Genomic DNA, 18,275 nt, shown 5'->3' with positions numbered 1-18,275 from the left:
CGTCGAATACGTGGACGCGGCGATGGAGAGTGTGGCCAGGCGCGTAAAGCCCTCGGACCCGGTCGTGGTTGTTGGGGACTTTAACGTGGACGCGCGAAAGGGCGGCGAGTGGTTGATGGAATACATGCTCGCCAACCACTCCATGACGTGCCTACCGCTAGAGGCTCCCACCACCATCGACGGCAGCTACATCGACCTGGCCTTTGCGAGGAACTGTCTGATACGCGCGGTCTTGCAACAACTCTTGACCGTACATTTCAGTGACCACAAGGCGGTCATAATGACCGTCAACTACAACGACAACACCAACAAGTGCTGAATAAAGAATACTGTCGTTTCACTTTACTTGCGTGTGTGTGTGATCTCCTCGAACATACACTTTAATTCACCAAGATTTCCAGAGAACGACTAACGGGGTGTGTGAATCCCCACTTGATCACGCGGGGGTGTTAAATGCAACTAACGGGCGAATGCCAACACAGTTCAACATAACTTCCCCTCATAGCATCACCCGTGCATTCGCACTTCCCCATGCTCCCCTTCGGGGAAATGCGGGTGTTGTTTTACAATGTCGCGGGGAAGTGAAGTCCAAGTGACACAAACGGAATCCAAACGACAAAAACCAACTCAGTTTGTGTGCCCAGATTTACATGGTGACATTGGTCTGGTATCAGGTCTGCTTTCAAAACACAAACGGCGTGCTGCTCCTTCTACCTCCCCCTTTCCCGCCGCCACGAACAGAGTTTCAACTGCGTTTAAAGAGATCAAACACATGTGTAAGTCACACCAAGAGGTGGTCACACAGACCTCTCTACCACCCTACCCAACTACAGCTGTAACGTAACCATTGTCCGTACTACCTAAGCACCGACCTTCAAGGCCCCTGTATGATCATCCCTTCAAAGCAGTCCCGGTCACGCTGACTTCTCCCCCCGTCCCCCCCCCCCCCCCACTTTCCCCAACGAAAATAAAAGCAGCGCTCCAGGGCATTATACACGCGTGCAGCTGGCACGGACCTCCACACGGCCTCAGAAACAGTTGTAACGAGTTTAACATTGTTCAAACCAGCTTCCGAACCGCTTTTAATGCTAAATTCCGGTCAGCGCTTCGAGGGTTGTGTTCACCCGGTAGTGGTGCAACGAAACTCATGCGACGAAAAGCACGTTGCTTGAGAGTTCCTATCTCGAGATGGCAGTGTACCAAAAGGCCGATGGGACAAGTTGCGCTATGACCAGCTCTCTGATGACGAGCTGGCTTATGACGACTGGGCTCGTTCCCATTATACGTAATGGGAAATATATGAAACACAATATATAAATTTGGATTGCATCACCCTCATTTATTAAATACTTGCATTAGGCGGCCCTCGATTCTATAAAGTTAATTTTTAAAGCATCGAACGCCATTTCGGAACAGCTTGTTTCTGGGTGTCTCAAAAGTTACCAGAAAGCCAGAAAATTCTTTTTATGCGGCGTGCGACTTCCGTACAATCACTTCGGTTGTGGCCTACCTGCAACTTTATTTCCAGGTAATGCCTCATGCCTGGAGATATATAAGTTCCGCGCAGCTTCTACGCTTTGAGGGTGTAAAAGGAAAAGTAGGGGATCTGTAAAAACACAGTTTGTTTTGTCTACACCGATAAAGCGTTCGTAAAGCTAAAGTAGTGAAGTGACAATAATTATTTAAGCAGAATAATGACATTCATTACCTGAATGTATTTGAAAATACATATTTGGCGGCGATGAGTTTTACTTGCAGCTCCGTATAAGCATGGCAGTGTCTTTAGAGCACGTTTTATTAGTGTGAACAATTTATGTACGTAACACTTGAGCGGCGTTGTACAAAGAACGGGCCGGGTTTTAAGAAAGGTACAAACTCTTTATTTTTCTATTTTCTTATTGATCGGTCCATCGCTCATATATGCCAGCCAAAAGAGTAGCAGCTTCTAATCGGCACGCATGCAATCCTGCCGTTGGTAATAGTCTTGGCGTAACCATTTTGGCAGACGCAGTCCCCATTGTAGCACCACGTGACACATTTCTTGGGTCGACGGGTGTAGCATCTTGGCTCACAGCTAGACACGCACAGATGAAATTTTGAGTTGGCTGGACACTTCGGTGGGCACGACCTGGCAGATACACACTTCCTCACCCTCGGGTTTGGATGACTGGAAAGGTAAGCAATAGAAATCCCGCAATCAGTACGTATTCTAACAAGGATGCGAAAAGTAAAAAAAATAACTTCTTGAATCGAAGTGGCGAGAATTTTGAAATGAAATCGGCTCGTCGCGGAAAGGTTTGTGTGTGCAGAGTAACGAAAGTTTTGGAGAAAAACACTCAAACACATAAACGTGCTCTTTTGTTGCTCAGTTATCATGACGTGCAGTTTGTTCGTCATGCCTTCTCTCACTCTGTTGTTTTCTTGCTGAGCTATTTTTCACTCGCCGCGGTTTTTACACCTCTTTTGTTTCCTGCTCCTGTGTCACGAAGCTATCGCGGATGTACTTCAAAACTTCAGTGCATTTTTTCGGTTTTCTGGTTTAGATATTTAAGCAGTCTTACTGAGGCAAGCATGGTTGGGGGCGGCAGAAAGTTAGATCAGGGTGTCGAACCGGAATTTTTTCGGGTTCGGTTCCGGTTCGGGTTCAAGCCTTTCGGGTTCGGTTCGGATTCAGTTCCACAGCACCATTCCGTTCCGGTTCGAACCGGTTCGAACCGGTTCAAACGGGTTCAAACGGGTTCGAAGAAAAAAAGCTGGCGTGTTTTTTTCTGTTAATTTTTTGTGCTCGTTTTTCGTTTCCTTATCAAGTCGGCATAACAACAAAGTCATAATGAAGGTTTCTTTGTCTAAATATTTTGTCTTCGCCAAACTAAAGCGACCCTGCAACACTTTTTTCCACTTTTTTCTAAATCTTGAGTGCTTGCAGAAAGTAGTCAACCGACACATTAGAATATGGGGTCGCATAGTACCTCAGCCAAAAATTACTGCTCTCTCCTCGTCAGATAACATAGAAACTTGCTCAAAATATTTTTCTCTACTTCCCGGTCTTCACGTTCTTCGACCGCTGAATGACGTCATTACAGCGGTGTAGCGGCTGTTTTCCGGCTTTCCTTAAGTTTCAGAATAGAGCGCATTTGATAGCCACTTTAAAAAAAGCCACAAAAGCGAAGCAGAAACGGAAGGTGTATCCGCAGCGACGAGCAAATCACGCACTGTTGCTCTGTGCTGGCAATAGCTATAGTTTTCGCAGTCCTTCCAGATGCGAATAAGAGTGAAAGCATTTATCGAAAGTGTTGATTTATTTATTTATTTATTTATTTATTTATTTATTTATTTATTGTTGGGTTTAACGCGCCGACGCAACGCCGACGACAAGTCGCGCCATAGTGGAGGGCTCCGAAATAATTTTGACCACCTGGGAACCTTTACGTGCACCGAAATTTCGGACACACAGATGTTTTCGCTTTTCGCTTCCATCAGAAAAGCGGCCGCTGCGGCCGGGAACCTAAACCGCGTCTGTGTGCTCAGCAGCGCAACGCCTTAGCCACTGAGCCACCACGGCGAGTTTATCTAAAGTGTGGATTAGCTCCTTTAACGGTACCTGCCAAATGTTTTCTATGGTAGTGTGACGAGTATGTGGCGCCGACTGCCAAGCGTGGCACGTGGCATTTAGAGAAATTTCCTTCTGCTCATCTTTTATCTGCTAACAGAGCTGTTAGAAAGAAAGAATGGTTGCTCTGTGCTGTTTGGACGGCGTGTATAGGACGGCTTGTATAGGACGGCATTGGATAGGGAACCACCGGAGATAGGAACTTGGTATTGGCCCTTCAGCGACTGCTGACAGCGATTGGGCTCTAGGAAAGATGATAGCCAAGTGAAGTCACAAGCAGCAGTAATGATCACTTGGAGAGAGAGAGAGAGAGAGAGAGAGAGAGAGAGAGAGAGAGAGAGAGAGAGAGAGAGAGAGAGAGAGAGAGGAGAGAGAGAGAGAGAGAGAGAGAGAGAGAGAGAGAGAGAGAGAGAGAGAGAGGAGAGAGAGAGAGAGAGAGAGAGAGAGAGAGAGAGAGAGAGAGAGAGAGAGAGAGAGAGAATGAAGTTTAATTCAATCGAGGCAAAATTTCAGAGAGGCGTCCTCATTCGAGGGGGCCGAATCGACAGCCGTTTCCATCAAGAGCAACTGATCTTCCAGGCCGGAGCAGGCCATGACTGTCTCCCAATTCCCTATGGAAACGTAGAGGTTGGATGGATATACGGTACACTTGTCGCAGCCGCCAACTATGTGTATGTGGTTCCCAGGCTGTCCACAGAAGCAACGAAATAAAGATAGTTGTGTCCCGTCAAAGAGGTGAAGTCTGGTGTTGTGTGGGAAGGTGTATGCCCACACGGTGCGGGAGTAATCTTTCCTGGTTAATCGGTAGCGATTTGTGCGGGGAGGAATACGTTCTATGGAAGAGGTCATAGTGCTGAGTAACTTCCCGGTCTGTGACTGCAGGATGCATGCACTCGGGCCGGGCTTCATTAGCGCTGGCTAAGCGAGTCAAATCTCGAACCACTGCGAGGTTGGTGATCTTGTTTGCCGGGGATGCCAGTATGAGCTGGTGCCCATACAATAGTGACTGGGCTCGTTGGTGGTCTCTGATTGATCATCGGAAGTGTTGTAACATGCAATCGACCGTTGGCAAAGTTGGGCCACGCCTGCTAAGAGTCTGTTACGAGAGTTTTGGCGCCGCTTTGGCTAAGCGTACGTGCTATCGCCGCTTCCTCATCTTAGAGGGGGCTGTGTTCGGGGGTTGAGATGCTACACCTGTGGGAGGCTGCAGAACGATAGCACAAAGAGAAAGTATTGAAGAATGCTATCGGGCGTCTCTTGCTTCGAACCAGTTGATCCTCCCTCCCTTTTTTTCTTGCAGTTTAGTTTCTTTCCAACTGTCTCCCCTCCCAACTGAAAACCCTTTGATGGATATAAAATATGCATTAGGCAATTAGTTATTAACTTTAGTCCGAGATGTCAATTTTAATATGGCAACAACATAATAGCGCAATACGGGCATAAAGAAAGACCTTTTATAGCATTCAGGCGGTCCTCACATAACTTTGTGGCTACTTTGTGCGTGACAAAATTTCCTGATTGGTCGAGAAGAAGAACGCTGCAAAATTTCCAAATGCCAAGGACCCCAAAGATATCATGTTTGGTCCGACCGTCGAATCCGCCTTAACTGACCCGCTAATTCCTTTAATAGAAATTAATCAACGCACCAGTCCCATTTATTCACATTAGCTCATTCACTCACCAAACTAATTCACCCCCGTCTACCCACTAACCCGCACTAATCAACTTCAATCCATCCACCTCTATTGGGTAAGGTTGAGCAGATTCAAGATAACATGAAAATGCTATCAAATATACTTTAAAAGTGGAAATTAAGATTCCCCATTTTTTATATCCCATGTTCTCTTAGAGCAGTAACCAAAGGACACAACGGCACTGTATACAAGAAAAAGTGACGTTAATTTTGAGAACTGCGAGAATTTTGTGTCTTCGTGCTGTTTGTATATAACTGCCCATTCAAACTAGATTAAGTGGAAGATATGAATTTATTGTTGATGGTGTCCCGGAAGGCCTTCACAAGCGGGCAGGGATGCATGCGAATTAACAACACATTGAAAACTTTACACGATTTTAAACACCATGTAGATAGAAACCATGAAGAATATTCCAAGATATGTTGCCTCGTAATATGTGTTTAACTTAAGTTATGCTAAATGTAAAAGATATTTGGGAGCGATGGGCAGTACCTAACGCAAACTGATAGTATATACGGACAACTTTACAATTAATTGTGGGCAATAATTACAAAAGAACATGATGGGCCTTGGGAACTGCAGACTACGCAAAATATTTCATGGTTCTGTCTGGCGAGTGGCAAAATATCTTCAGACGCAAGGTAGGGTACCGAAATGGAAAACTAGAAATCACATTTTTGAGGCCCCGGAACTGGTTCGGAACGGTTCCTTCGATTCTTTCCGGTTCGGGTTCAGTTCCAAAATGGCGGAAAAAATACGGTTCCGGTTCAGTTCCGGTTCCGGGCGAAAATTCGGGTTCGGTTCCGGTTTTCGGTTCGGTTCCGGTTCCGGTTCGACACCCTGAGTTAGATGGGCAGATGAGATCAAGAGGTTTGCGTATATAAATCGGTCTCAGCACAGGACCGGGATAATTGGAGAATAATGGGAGAGGCCTTTGCCTTACAGTGGCGTAGGTAGGCTGGTGATGATGATGACTGAGCTGTCTGGTACATGAATACCACTTACATAACCACACCGTTTCTTCTGGCTTACAACGTTTATGGCTGAAATGGACGATGTGAAAGGCGCTCAAAATTCTATGCTGCTGCGTTGGCGTGGGGGCTAAGCCATACTTGGGTCTATAAAGAATATTAGGCGTGCATTTTAAATGAGTCCAGGGAGGATGAAACTAACACCGCGAGCGTTGTCACGTGTAATTCTGTACAGAGCAACATGTTTTCTTATTACAGGAATAAACACAAAACAAATCAAACATTTAAAGGACACTGCCAGTTCGCAAATACAACTCTAAGGGGCTACTATTTTAAATGGTGTAATTTTTGAACGTTCTAAGGAAGGACAAGCATATAAAATGGATGATAAGGATACAAAAAACGAAAAAAAGAAAACGTCCACTCACCGCACATAACCAGGGGGACAGGCGCAACCGACAACGCAACGCACCGAGCAGAACCCCGGAATCAGTTTCTTGCACGTGAGGGGACAAACTGTACCGCAAGGGTTGAAGTCCTGGTTTGATTTTGGTCCGCAACTACGGCACTCTCTCCACCTTATGCAAGCACCCCATGCATTTCTCACGTATCCACGCTTGCAGAGGCAGAACCGGAGCTTTTTGCGCTCCGAAGGGCGTGTGAGGCGAGGCTGGCAGAATATGTCCCTCTGCGGCTTACCCCAGACAGCGACTTCCCGACTGCTGCACCTAACCCTGTGCACTGTCACAGAGTGAAAGGATAAAAGAAGCTAGTGTGAATATGTCGCTCTTGCACTCAATCAATCAATCAATCAATCAATCAATCAATCAATCAATCAATCAATCAATCAATCAATCAATCAATCAATCAATCAATCAATCAATCGATCGATCAATCGATTTATAGGTGTTCCGTGGGCCAGCCGATAGGCTTTTACCCCGAAACGAATTCAAGCTGTAGCAAGGTTTATTGGACCTTTAGCTAGCAGTCGGAGCTGCATTTAGTGAAACACGAAAGCCTAGAAAAACACGAAACACTGCGCGGCGGCCAGCCCACTTTATTTAGCAGAAAAAAAGTCCGTGAGCTTCGCCTGCTTAATCTTCAACGCCATCAAGATCACCAAATTGCCTTCAAACTCACTGACACCATTCAAATGAGAGACAGGCGCCGTGCACTGCTGCACTGCGCCGCTACGCTATGGCCTGGGTTATCAGCTGCTCAAAACAAGAAGTCGCCGGAAAATTACCTGAAGTAGCCAGGAAAGTCGCCACCTCGAACTCAACGTTTAAAAAGTAGCAAGAAATATATTCACTAAAAAAAAGACAACGATGCTAGCAATTTGTTTCGTTGTAGGGTTGCCACCTGCCCAGTTTTTGACCAGCCCCACCGGTTTTTCGACAGCGGGCCGTTTGCCGGTCTATACTTGAAACCTGCCGTCATTGGCCGGGTTTTCCGGCCATCGATCCGCGATTTTTTTTTTGCGTTTGAAAAGCGTCAATTCAGAAGCCAGAACGATAAATATGTGTCGACATGGTGCGCTAAGACACTTGAGCAGAGAAAATACGCTGGCGAGCGCGCTCCCTGAGATGCAGGGGGACCAAGGGAAGGAACAACACAACTAAATGCCACCGCAGCGGCCGGGTAGCATAGCATTGCGAGTATTGCATAGTACTGCGGTCTAATGAAATGGGAATGCGAAAATATGAACCAAAACACACCTAACTAAAAACTTAAAGCTGTTTCACTCAATGTGAAAGCTGTCGGAAGTGCAGAGCAGTTATTCGCCATAATGGGCTGTAGCAGCGTTACCCACTCACTGCTAGCACCCAATGCAATTCAAATTTCCCTCCATCGCAGGGCTCGGGCGCCCCTGCCTGAAACTGCACCAGCGGGATGAATTAATCAAACCACGTTTATTCCACATTATAATGTGCCGAAGGCTCGGCGGTGGAAAGGACTACGGTGTTATAGCAGAGGGAAAGGGTAGGGCTGCCTCCGATTTATTAACGGACGTTTGGGAAGCAGCGAAGTGGGGCCGCTTTAATCTTGTGGCTGTCGAGGAGCCGATCACCAACCGTTGGCACCGCCGGGTCTTGAAGGAACAGAAGGAACACTCGCCAGAGCTTGGTGGCTCGATCCGGAGGCTTGGGATTCGTACAGGCCCATGTCCGGAGAGAAGAAGGCCAGGGTCCCCGTTTTATGGTGGCCAGGGCACGAAGCCTAGCTGCAATGTAGAGAGGGTACTCCCAACACAGGTGGTCGAGATCAGCGCGGCAGTTCCACGTGGAGGAGGTGCTACTTACAAGTGGTGTGTTACGTTTGAGAAAACGGGTCAGCAAAAAAGGAGTAAGGAGTGTGCCTGCCTGAATTCTCCAAAGCAGGACAGACTCTCGCCGTGTGAACACTTTCGAGGGGAGCGGCGGTATCAAGAGTGCATTGCCAACTGCTGTGAGGTAGGCCGCACGTTGTTGTTTGGTCAGATGCTTGTCTGCCATCGGATCTGCTAGCTCGCGTGGTGTACCTAGGAGAGGAAAAGGAGTATCGGAGGCTCTGGGTAGCGCGGTGTAAAGATGAGCGCGCGCTAATATATGAGCCTTCTTGTTTCCGGGGATACCACAATGCGCGGAGACCCAGAGGATGGTAACATCGTGACCGCGTTCACGGAGTATTCAAGCCTGGTGCCGGATCTTCTGCAGCACATGATCTGTGTGAAGAACATTAGCGCATGCTCTATGGTCAGCCTGAGAATGAGTGTACACACGATGGTGAACGTGGTCAGTTTCAGATGAAGTTTCGAGGGCCCACTTCAAATAATCTAGAATGGCCATTAACTCTACTCGTGTGCTGTACATCGCCTCTGTTGATACATGATGGCGTCGGTTCTGGCATCCATTTGTCGGGTCGTACCACGCAGTGGCATAGCAGGTGTTGCTGGTACCACCTACCGGAAGTGCAGCGTCCGTGTATACGATGCGTTCAGTCAAGAGGATGGAGCTCGTAGCCTTAGCATGCCTCTTCGCGTAGGCAAGGCGCCGCACTCGCTGAGTAGGGTTCATATTAAGTGAAAGTGGCTTTATATCGGTGAGTACAGTGACTCCCCACGGTGGTGTTTTGTTGGGCAGAGTGGGCAATGTGTGGATGTCATACCCGAGGAGGATGAGCGTGTACCGCCCGGCATTTGTCGCGCGGAGCCTCGTATCCTGCGTACGGATGTGCATGTCGAGGAGCTCAGAAAGGTTGTTGAGCTTGCTACAGCTCTTGAGCGCATCGAGGCGTGTGTACCTTGGAAGTCCAGTAACAATGCGTTCGGCCTCGTTAAGTAGCCGATCGAGCGCGAGCATTTGCGTGCGGTTGCCCGGATGATACGGCAGTCCATACAGTATACGGGAGACGAGAAAAGCTTGAGCAAACTGTCGCATTTCACGTTCCTTTACTCCACGAGTGCGGTTACAGATTATGCGTAAAGCGTGCAGGATTTATTATCTGTCCCTCGTTGCGCGTTTGAACCAAGTGGTCGCTGTGCAGTTCTCGTCAAGGTGCATACCGAGTATTTGATAGTAGATTCCTTAGTTAGGGGTCGATCACCTAGCAAAAATTAGAAGACCTTTTTTTCTTCCTGTTTGACGGGGGTGTGTCGGCCACCATGAATGACGACGAACTCGGTTTTGTCTGGAGCGGTGTGTAAACCTGTTTCCGCCGCGTAGTCCTGAATAATGTTAAGGGCTCTTTCTAAGACGTCCTCCTGCTCACCGATGGATCCTTGATGCGTCCACATGGTGACATAGTAAACAGGCACCGCGTGTTTAAGGCCCGGTACGTCCGCAAGGCGCCTTGGTAGCTGGTGCATAGCTATATTAAACAGGGTGGGTGAGATCACTGAGCCCTGCGAAACGCCTACCTGTTGACCCGTACAGCACTGGCGCCTTGGCCAATTTCGACTTGGTACCTTCGCCCTTCTAGCAAGCCCGCTATGAAGTTGTGCATTTTCCCTCTGATGCCAAAGGCGCGTGTTTTGGTCATGATGGTACTGTTTTGAACGCCATGATGGTACTGTTTTGAACGGCAGTCCATACAGTATACGGGAGACGAGAAAAGCTTGAGCAAACTGTCGCATTTCACGTTCCTTTACTCCACGAGTGCGGTTACAGATTATGCGTAAAGCGTGCAGGATTTATTATCTGTCCCTCGTTGCGCGTTTGAACCAAGTGGTCGCTGTGCAGTTCTCGTCAAGGTGCATACCGAGTATTTGATAGTAGATTCCTTAGTTAGGGGTCGATCACCTAGCAAAAATTAGAAGACCTTTTTTTCTTCTTGTTTGACGGGGGTGTGTCGGCCACCATGAATGACGACGAACTCGGTTTTGTCTGGAGCGGTGTGTAAACCTGTTTCCGCCGCGTAGTCCTGAATAATGTTAAGGGCTCTTTCTAAGACGTCCTCCTGCTCACCGATGGATCCTTGATGCGTCCACATGGTGACATAGTAAACAGGCACCGCGTGTTTAAGGCCCGGTACGTCCGCAAGGCGCCTTGGTAGCTGGTGCATAGCTATATTAAACAGGGTGGGTGAGATCACTGAGCCCTGCGAAACGCCTACCTGTTGACCCGTACAGCACTGGCGCCTTGGCCAATTTCGACTTGGTACCTTCGCCCTTCTAGCAAGCCCGCTATGAAGTTGTGCATTTTCCCTCTGATGCCAAAGGCGCGTGTTTTGGTCATGATGGTACTGTTTTGAACGCCATCCGATGCCTTGCGTATGTCCACTCCAAGAACAGCTCGTGGGTGCACTGAATTAGTCGAGGACATCCTCTTTAAGGCGGAGGAATACATCTTGTGTTGATAGCCCAGGCCGGAATCCGTACATTGTAGGGACAAAAGGTCGCGATCTTCAAGGTACCATAGCAAACGTGTGTTGACCATGCTCTCCATTACTTTGCAAACACATCACATTAGAGAAACCGGATTGAGGTTTGATAAGGTATGCGGTGGCTTACCAGGCTTCGGAATGGGTTTCACCTCAGAAAACTTCCCGCGGAAAGCAGTATTCCTATTTCCCAAACTCCGTTGAACTCGACGAGAAGAGTGCTTGTAGTCGTGAGGCATATTGCGTAGATGAGCAACGCACACACCATCGTCTCCTGAAGTACTACGTGCGTTAGCATGCTGCAAGGCGTGCTGAAGCTCTGGCATGCTGAAGGAAATATTAAGTGACTCACTGTCTTCAGAACTTGCATCCTTCTGGTACGTGGTGGCTGTAGGGCCAGACGTCTGAAAGAAAAACACTTGAGCAGCATGTTCGGCGAGCTCCTGACCGCTGATGCCTTCAAGGAGGGCCACACGAGCCGCGCCATTGTAAGTCTTGGGCTGGCCGAGGAGAGAGCTCAGTATGGCCCATATCTTCGACGTGTGCGTCTGCCCATTGATGCATTCACAAATTCCCATCCAGCGGTCTGACGTGAGCGTAGTCGTGTACTCTTCAATGCAACGCTGTATTTTGCGCAACCGTGCTTTGTGGCGCGCAGCGCGGCCAGACCGCCTGTATTGAGCGAGAATCCGGAGCCTTCTATTCGATAAGGTGAGCAGATGTCTTGGAGGTTCTGGATGGTCAGACGGAACCCGTAGGTTCTTGGTGGCTTTCGGCTTTACTGCGCTTAGCTGTGATACCAGATGGTCAATGTTAATGGCCGGAGGCTGCTGCTATAATAACTCGCGGTATTTGTCCCAGTGTGTGATATGGCTTAGCCATGTAGTGGCGTCTGACTTAATCTTCGTATTGGTGGGGGTTGTACGAAAACGTACGAGTATCGGAAAGTGGTCGCTTCCCATGCAATCTTCCTGTACCTCCAGTAGGAGATCGTACTTTTTGTGCTTGTTTTTCCTCCCGCATGTGTCGGCGTTGAAGGGCCACTTTTTTTCGCTTACTATCGTAAAAACCAACACAACGAGCGTTCCTAACTAAATGAACGCGGGCGCTGCCGGTTAATTACGTATATTTTGCCTGAAATGTACCTGCAGTTTGCTTTCGCTAAACAACGGGGAGATGTATGACTATCGCCATCAGTTCGGGACATTCGACCGCTTATGACTATATAAACCGCTTGGTTTTCGAAGCCTGAGATTTACGCCGCGAAGACAGCCGCTACGACGGAACGCCGTGGGCTCTACTTGGGTCGAGCGAGCACGCTACGATCACAAGGCGAGCCCCTGAAGTCCTCTGCATTTAACATAATGCTGGTGCAAGTCAAGTACGGTCGCGTGCTTGGTATATTTAAACAGCGACATTTCTCAACTTCGTTTCTGTAATTAACCTACGAGTCGATTTATTCTGCGTGGTAAAAACTCGGGCTATTTCTGTATTTACATTTTCGTGTTCCCATTTGATTTTTTTTATGACTGTACATATCAATATTAAATGCGTTAATAGGGCATATGTGTTGCATACTTTTGTAGCAGTCGGTTGGTTGACTCGGATGCAAAGAAGAGATTTTAATAGACGAAGTATGTACAGTCACTTGTCATCGCAGCACATTCAGAGCAACAATCGCAGTCACTTTCAGTACAAACACTATGTTAATATCTCTCTAGGAAAAAAACTACAATGAATAATACTGCGTGTCAAGAAAACATAGCGTCTTTTGTCAACGGAAACTCAACCTTCTTTTTACCACACCCGCTCCCCACCCCCTTTTCCTAAGGACCGTTTTTTTGAGGGGAAAGGAGGCAACCAGATTTTGATGGCCTGCGTAGAAAAAAAAGGCAGAAAGTTACAGGAGTCCCAAAGCTGAATAACAAGTATTATTCATTTGCTTTGTATCGTAAAAATAACAGTTGTTACCCGTTGTGTCCTAACAAAAACTAAAATATTGTCACGTGACACCTAGGCGGCCAATACCCCATAGTGCCATGGCTCATCAAAGAAGACGACGAGGATGATGAAGAAGTAGCTGGGTCGCAGCGCGCGCTGTCATGGCCGCTACGTACATTATGTAAATAGACCAAATGTTACGTGGTGGCAGGACACACATGAGAGGAACGATGGGTTGGGATAAAGCGATCTATTTACATAATGTACGTAGCGGCCATGACAGCGCGCGCTGCGACCCAGCTACTTCTTCATCATCCTCGTCGTCTTCTTTGATGAGCCATGGCAGTATGGGGTATTGGCCGCCTAGGTGTCACGTGACAATATGTTATTTTACGTAAAGTATTCAAAGAATACGAACGATCGTACAGCTTGCGTTCACTCAGCACAGTTTTTCATCAATTTCTTATTCCCAGGCCTTTCATATATTGTCAAACAAGCTTCCCCCCAAGGGGAATCTCAGACGCACTCTTGAACTGCCTACACATCAGACTTCAAACTGAAGGTATTGCTAGGAGTGTTCCCAGAATTATTAAGGCAGGGAAGGGATATTACAAAAGCGACACAACGTGTTCCGCAATGAGACGGTAAGCAGCAGCGTGCGATAGTGTATTTTGGGTGACACTAACTACGCTTACGTGTTTACAAAACAGTAGGGAGCAGAAATACACAAAAAAATATATCTCGAGGTAATTATTCACTTGCCTTAGCGTCCTTGCGGAGTGCCGGGAGAAACTAAGGCGTTTATAATAGAGCCCTGAAGATTACTAATGTAAAAAGAACGCTTCTGTCTAGATGAAGTTGACCTAATAAAGGCGGTGCTTCTAATGAGGGCTATTGACACTAAAAAAAATCTGAACACAACTTACAGAAAACCATATTTATACTTGTGAAATTATAGATAACAACATGAAGGTACCACGGCAGCTACCGGCCTTCGCGTGCTTACTTGGCCTCAGAATGGTGTCGTTGTTTGAAATCATTTAGTGTGGAAATTCTATCAGGGTTTGCTTAAAATATCTGCAACATTGTTCAAAATTTTTGAATTCAGTCACTCCCCAACGACACCAAGTGCGGGCGCGCTCATTTTGTGCGAGTTTCAGTTGCTTCTTCTTCAGGCATATAGCACACTTGCCGTTGTTAAGACAAGCAGCTGATTTATCGGGGACTTATTTTGTAAAGCCCACTACTAAATTTGTTGAACAAACATCTGTTTCACGACAATTTATTACGATGAACTGAATAGTCATAAAGTTTTATTCACACCTGAAATCGGCTACAAATGCTTGAAATAGTAAGGCGTTAAAAAATTGATCAGATATTCATAACGGGATTAAAAATACAATAGGATGAGGATCGTTTTGAAAGCTTGACGTGTCCGCTATTGTCGTTCCAAGATTTTTTTTAGTAGTGCACAGGCTATGAAAATGATAAAAAATGCAGTTAACAGTATTTGAAGAGCGGTGGAAGTGCTGTCGTATTCAGCCAAGTCTGTTTTTGGCAGTCTCTTCGTTTGGAAAGGTACATCAAATCGAAGCACCGTTAAACGCAATAAAAACAAACTTTCAGCTACAACAATGCACGAAGAATACATAAAGCACCGTAACAAAAAAATGAATAGTTTAATGGAGGCGGGCACATAGCTAGACACGTGGGCGGTGGCCCGCCCAGCCTTAGGCCACCCCTTTCTTACGAGTAAAATTGGAAGCTATGCTCACAAGTGTACGACGTAGCACTTCCACTATTTTTGACACTAAAAATAGCACAAGAGTAGCTCGATTGCCTGTAATTTGTTACAGATTTGACGCAACTGATTTTGATTAGTTTGAATGATTTTGTAGCCATTTTGAAGTAGGCCTCGGAAGCAACAAAACAATAGGGTTTGTCGACTTACCCCTTCTTTGAGTATGTACTAAAACAACAAAAACAACAAATAGGAGCCAAAGTACAATCAAGGTTCGGTGCATTCCGCGATTAAGATTCACCGTCACATTTGCTGTCCTCTCGCCAGCCCAGTTTTGTACAACGGCCAAGCCATCGTGGGATGTGGCCTCGAACACGGCCACGAACATCGCCATTGTTCGGTAAAAACGAACATCATCAATTTTCTGTGTCATCGCAGGGCAGTGCTTCCCTACGAAACCCAGTGGAGGCAAGGCCTTAGGAAGGCGGCCAGAGACAATGGCAGAAGACTCCTAGAAGCGGTGGGCAGATTTTATTCTTAGACTGTTCGCTGACGGAGCCATGAGCAAGGACGCCATGTTCGTCGCACTAAGGTTTCTTGGTGTCATAGTTCTACGCTTCAAGCTATACCAACAGAAAAAGAAGATTCTGGCAGGAATGTCAAGTGCAAAAGCAGTGCTTTCAATACTTTCAAATATTGTGATGTAGACAGCACCTATCTGTAAGCGCTGTGGGCGACTACTTGAACATACAGGGCACATATATGGCAGGTTCGTGTTTCACCGTCGAAATGATAATGTGTTGAACCTTGTAGCACCATTACAGGCGCCATGGTTTTAAACATTGATGTGCCTTTCGATGTGGCCCCTGTAGGGGAGCAATTTTCTTCTATAAAGTTGTTGTGACCAGGGGGCAGCGTATTTTGTTTATATTATTCCTCCATGCTTCCTCCATACTTATATTATTCCTCCATACTTATACTCCTCCATACTTATTCCTCCATGCATACTTAAAGGCGTCATCTCGTAGTGAATTAATATTTTCTTACACGCATCTGTTTAAATTTGTCGCTGTGAGCAGCAGACTATCGAGGGCTCTATTTTCTATTAGGAGCACGGTTATTTTGCTTTTCGTCGACTGTCGGCTTGACGGGTAACATATAAAGTAGGTACTATGTTCCAAAGGGATGGCTATTTATTTCTAGTTTTGTTGAATGACGCCGGGAGCACATTTCCCCCAAATTTGGGACAGTAAATTAAGCATGGCTGTCAAGCAAGCTGACGTTGTGCAGAAAAGACATACGTTGCCGCGTTACATACGACCGCAAGACAGGCCCCACGGAGATAATAATGGTCCATATGTCTTTTATCTCTAATGGTAATTCTTTGAAATCCTTCCTAATAACTCATTCTTGTGCCCAAAACATTCGCTAAGGTTTCGAGGCTCAAGTGTGTGCATGAACAAGGATGTACCGTTCGCGTCTTCCTCCCTTGCATTGAATTTGCCTCCATTTGCTTATGTGTTCTCATAGGAGTGTTGGAATTTGACACAACTGAATTGATGTGTGCTTTCGAGCCAATGCTCTTGTAAAAGAACTGATTTCACATGTTCGAATACGGGTTCTTCTATTAAAACCACAATTTTTTGTAACTGTAAATTTTAAACATACGTGTTGCCCTGCCTGCAAAATTGAACATCGAATTTTAAGTATGATGCAAACAAATAAATAAACAAATAAATGCCCATTCTGCTTATCCAAATGTTGTCATCGCCCTCGCAGCGCCTCCGTGGGGAACTACGCCTCTGGTCGTAGCGTCCAGTGCCAAGGGTGAAATTTCGTTTCAAATTCAATGACGGCCGGCGACTGCAGAAGCGATACGTACCTTATATTAAACGTGGTATGTGTGTGTGTGCGGAGAGAGAGAGAGAGAGAGAGAGAGAGAGAGAGAGAGAGAGAGAGAGAGAGAGAGAGAGAGAGAGAGAGAGAGAGAGAGAGAGAGAGAGAGAGAGAGAGAGAGAGAATAGTCTTAATGATACTTGTGAGGTTAGCTTGGGCATGGCGCCTAGCTTGCTACACCAGATGTATGAAAAAATGAAATCGATGGGGGGATGATGGTGATCACTGTGATGATGATTCGCTCAATATTAGAGTCCTGTCTAAAGAGACTGATCAAGTCCTTTGCTTCGCAGGAAAGACAATAGAGCTTTTGTCGCTCGAGCTGCTTGTTCAGAGTTAGACCAAGGGTCTCACACGTCACTTAGAATTAGTCCTCTAGAAAGCGGAAAACCCAAGGACCGTAAAAGAGACGCCCTAGCTTCTGTACAGCGCGTACATTCACATAATGCGTGGTTCAAGTCCTCGCGCACGTCGCATAGAGTGCAGTAGGGGGAAGCGGCCAGTTTCATGTTAACGCGAAAATAACTTGTGTAAGCGACATTTATCCGTACGCGGTGGAGAACCGCTTCCTCATGCTTGGACAGTCCGTCAGGCATCCTAAACGTCCCATGCGAGTCTATGGAGTGAAGCGGCGAGTAATTTTTCGCCGCAGGAGCAACATAGATCGCTGAAATCTCCAGGCAGCCTTGGACGGAAGGGCACAAGCATCTCGTCTGGAGAACGGCATCGGTATCACTGGCCCGTGCTGATCATGTGCGATCGATGCCGCAGTGTCCGCCTTGACGTTCCCAGTCATACCGCCGTGGGCAGGAATCCACTGAAGCTCAACATTATGGTGTGCCTTTAGAGCTTGCAAGGGCAATGCATTGATGTCGTAAACGAGCCGATCTTTTGTGTACGATTTTAAGCACTGAAGGGCCGCACGAGAACCCGTGAGGACTGCCCACCGACGTGCTGGTTCCTCGATGATGTCGGCGAAAGCAGCGCGCAGAGCGCCAAGGTCGGTGACCATTGATGTCGTCGTGTGGCTAAGCGTTGCGCTGAAGGCGGTACAGAAGGAAGTATACCAGATTCCCATAGCCGATGAGGTAGCTATCACAGATCTATCCGTGTATAGATGTGTGTCGACCCTGTATTTCTGGAAGATCAGTCCGAACGGGCAGAACTTTAAAGCAGGGGGGGGGGGGGGGGGGGGGGGGCGGGGCAATATCCTGTTTTCGGGTAATGCCGAGAACTCCAGTTGTAATTTGCAGACGCCGGTACACCGATACACCGAAGGCGGTTGCAGCGACGGAGAAAGGTGCTGGTAATGCAGAGACAGACGATCTCGAACTTCAGTGGCTGAGTGAGTGCTTATGGATGACCTTGCTGCCATGCTACAAATCGCAGTTGAGCGCAAAGGAGCTCCTGCGCGCGAAGAGCAGTGGTTCCAGTCGTCGACACACCACCATAGTTCCCACCGTGAATGTGGTCTTCGGAACTCCAATGCACACCCTCAGGACCTGCGCTTGCATACTTTGCAAAACACTCGAATTTCTTTTTGAGAGGGGGAGAAGAACAGG

General features: G+C 47.1%; 1 protein-coding gene and 1 pseudogene across 1 annotated transcript; both read right to left on the bottom strand.

The window, feature by feature from the left end:
* Nucleotides 1–1,854: 1,854 nt before the first annotated feature.
* Nucleotides 1,855–15,184, bottom strand: LOC144142471 (uncharacterized). Its single transcript, XM_077674011.1, has 3 exons — nt 15,028–15,184; nt 6,704–7,016; nt 1,855–2,167 (listed from the first exon to the last, which is right to left on the bottom strand). Exons 1-3 carry the CDS (start codon nt 15,098–15,100, stop codon nt 1,915–1,917), a joined length of 639 nt encoding a protein of 212 aa, XP_077530137.1. The 5' UTR covers nt 15,101–15,184; the 3' UTR covers nt 1,855–1,914.
* LOC144142470 (uncharacterized) lies at nt 7,024–10,255 on the bottom strand (annotated as a pseudogene).
* Nucleotides 15,185–18,275: the final 3,091 nt, after the last annotated feature.

The sequence above is a fragment of the Haemaphysalis longicornis genome, unplaced genomic scaffold (assembly GCF_048455015.1).
Source record: "Haemaphysalis longicornis isolate Haplotype H1 unplaced genomic scaffold, Haemaphysalis longicornis Haplotype H1 scaffold_6, whole genome shotgun sequence".
NCBI classification, from domain to species: Eukaryota; Metazoa; Arthropoda; class Arachnida; order Ixodida; family Ixodidae; genus Haemaphysalis; species Haemaphysalis longicornis.
Note: the sequence above shows the minus strand (reverse complement) of the source record. Positions and strands in the feature narration are given on the sequence as shown.

Bases quoted from the DNA above. Each gene is read 5' to 3' on its own strand.
- LOC144142471 (XM_077674011.1), bottom strand. From the start codon at position 15,100: ATGCACCGAACCTTGATTGTACTTTGGCTCCTATTTGTTGTTTTTGTT. The intron at 7,017-15,027 runs GTAAGTCGACAA...ACTCTGTGACAG, and splicing joins AGTACATACTCAAAGAAGGG to TGCACAGGGTTAGGTGCAGC. The intron at 2,168-6,703 runs GTGAGTGGACGT...TTACCTTTCCAG, and splicing joins TGTCCCCCTGGTTATGTGCG to TCATCCAAACCCGAGGGTGA.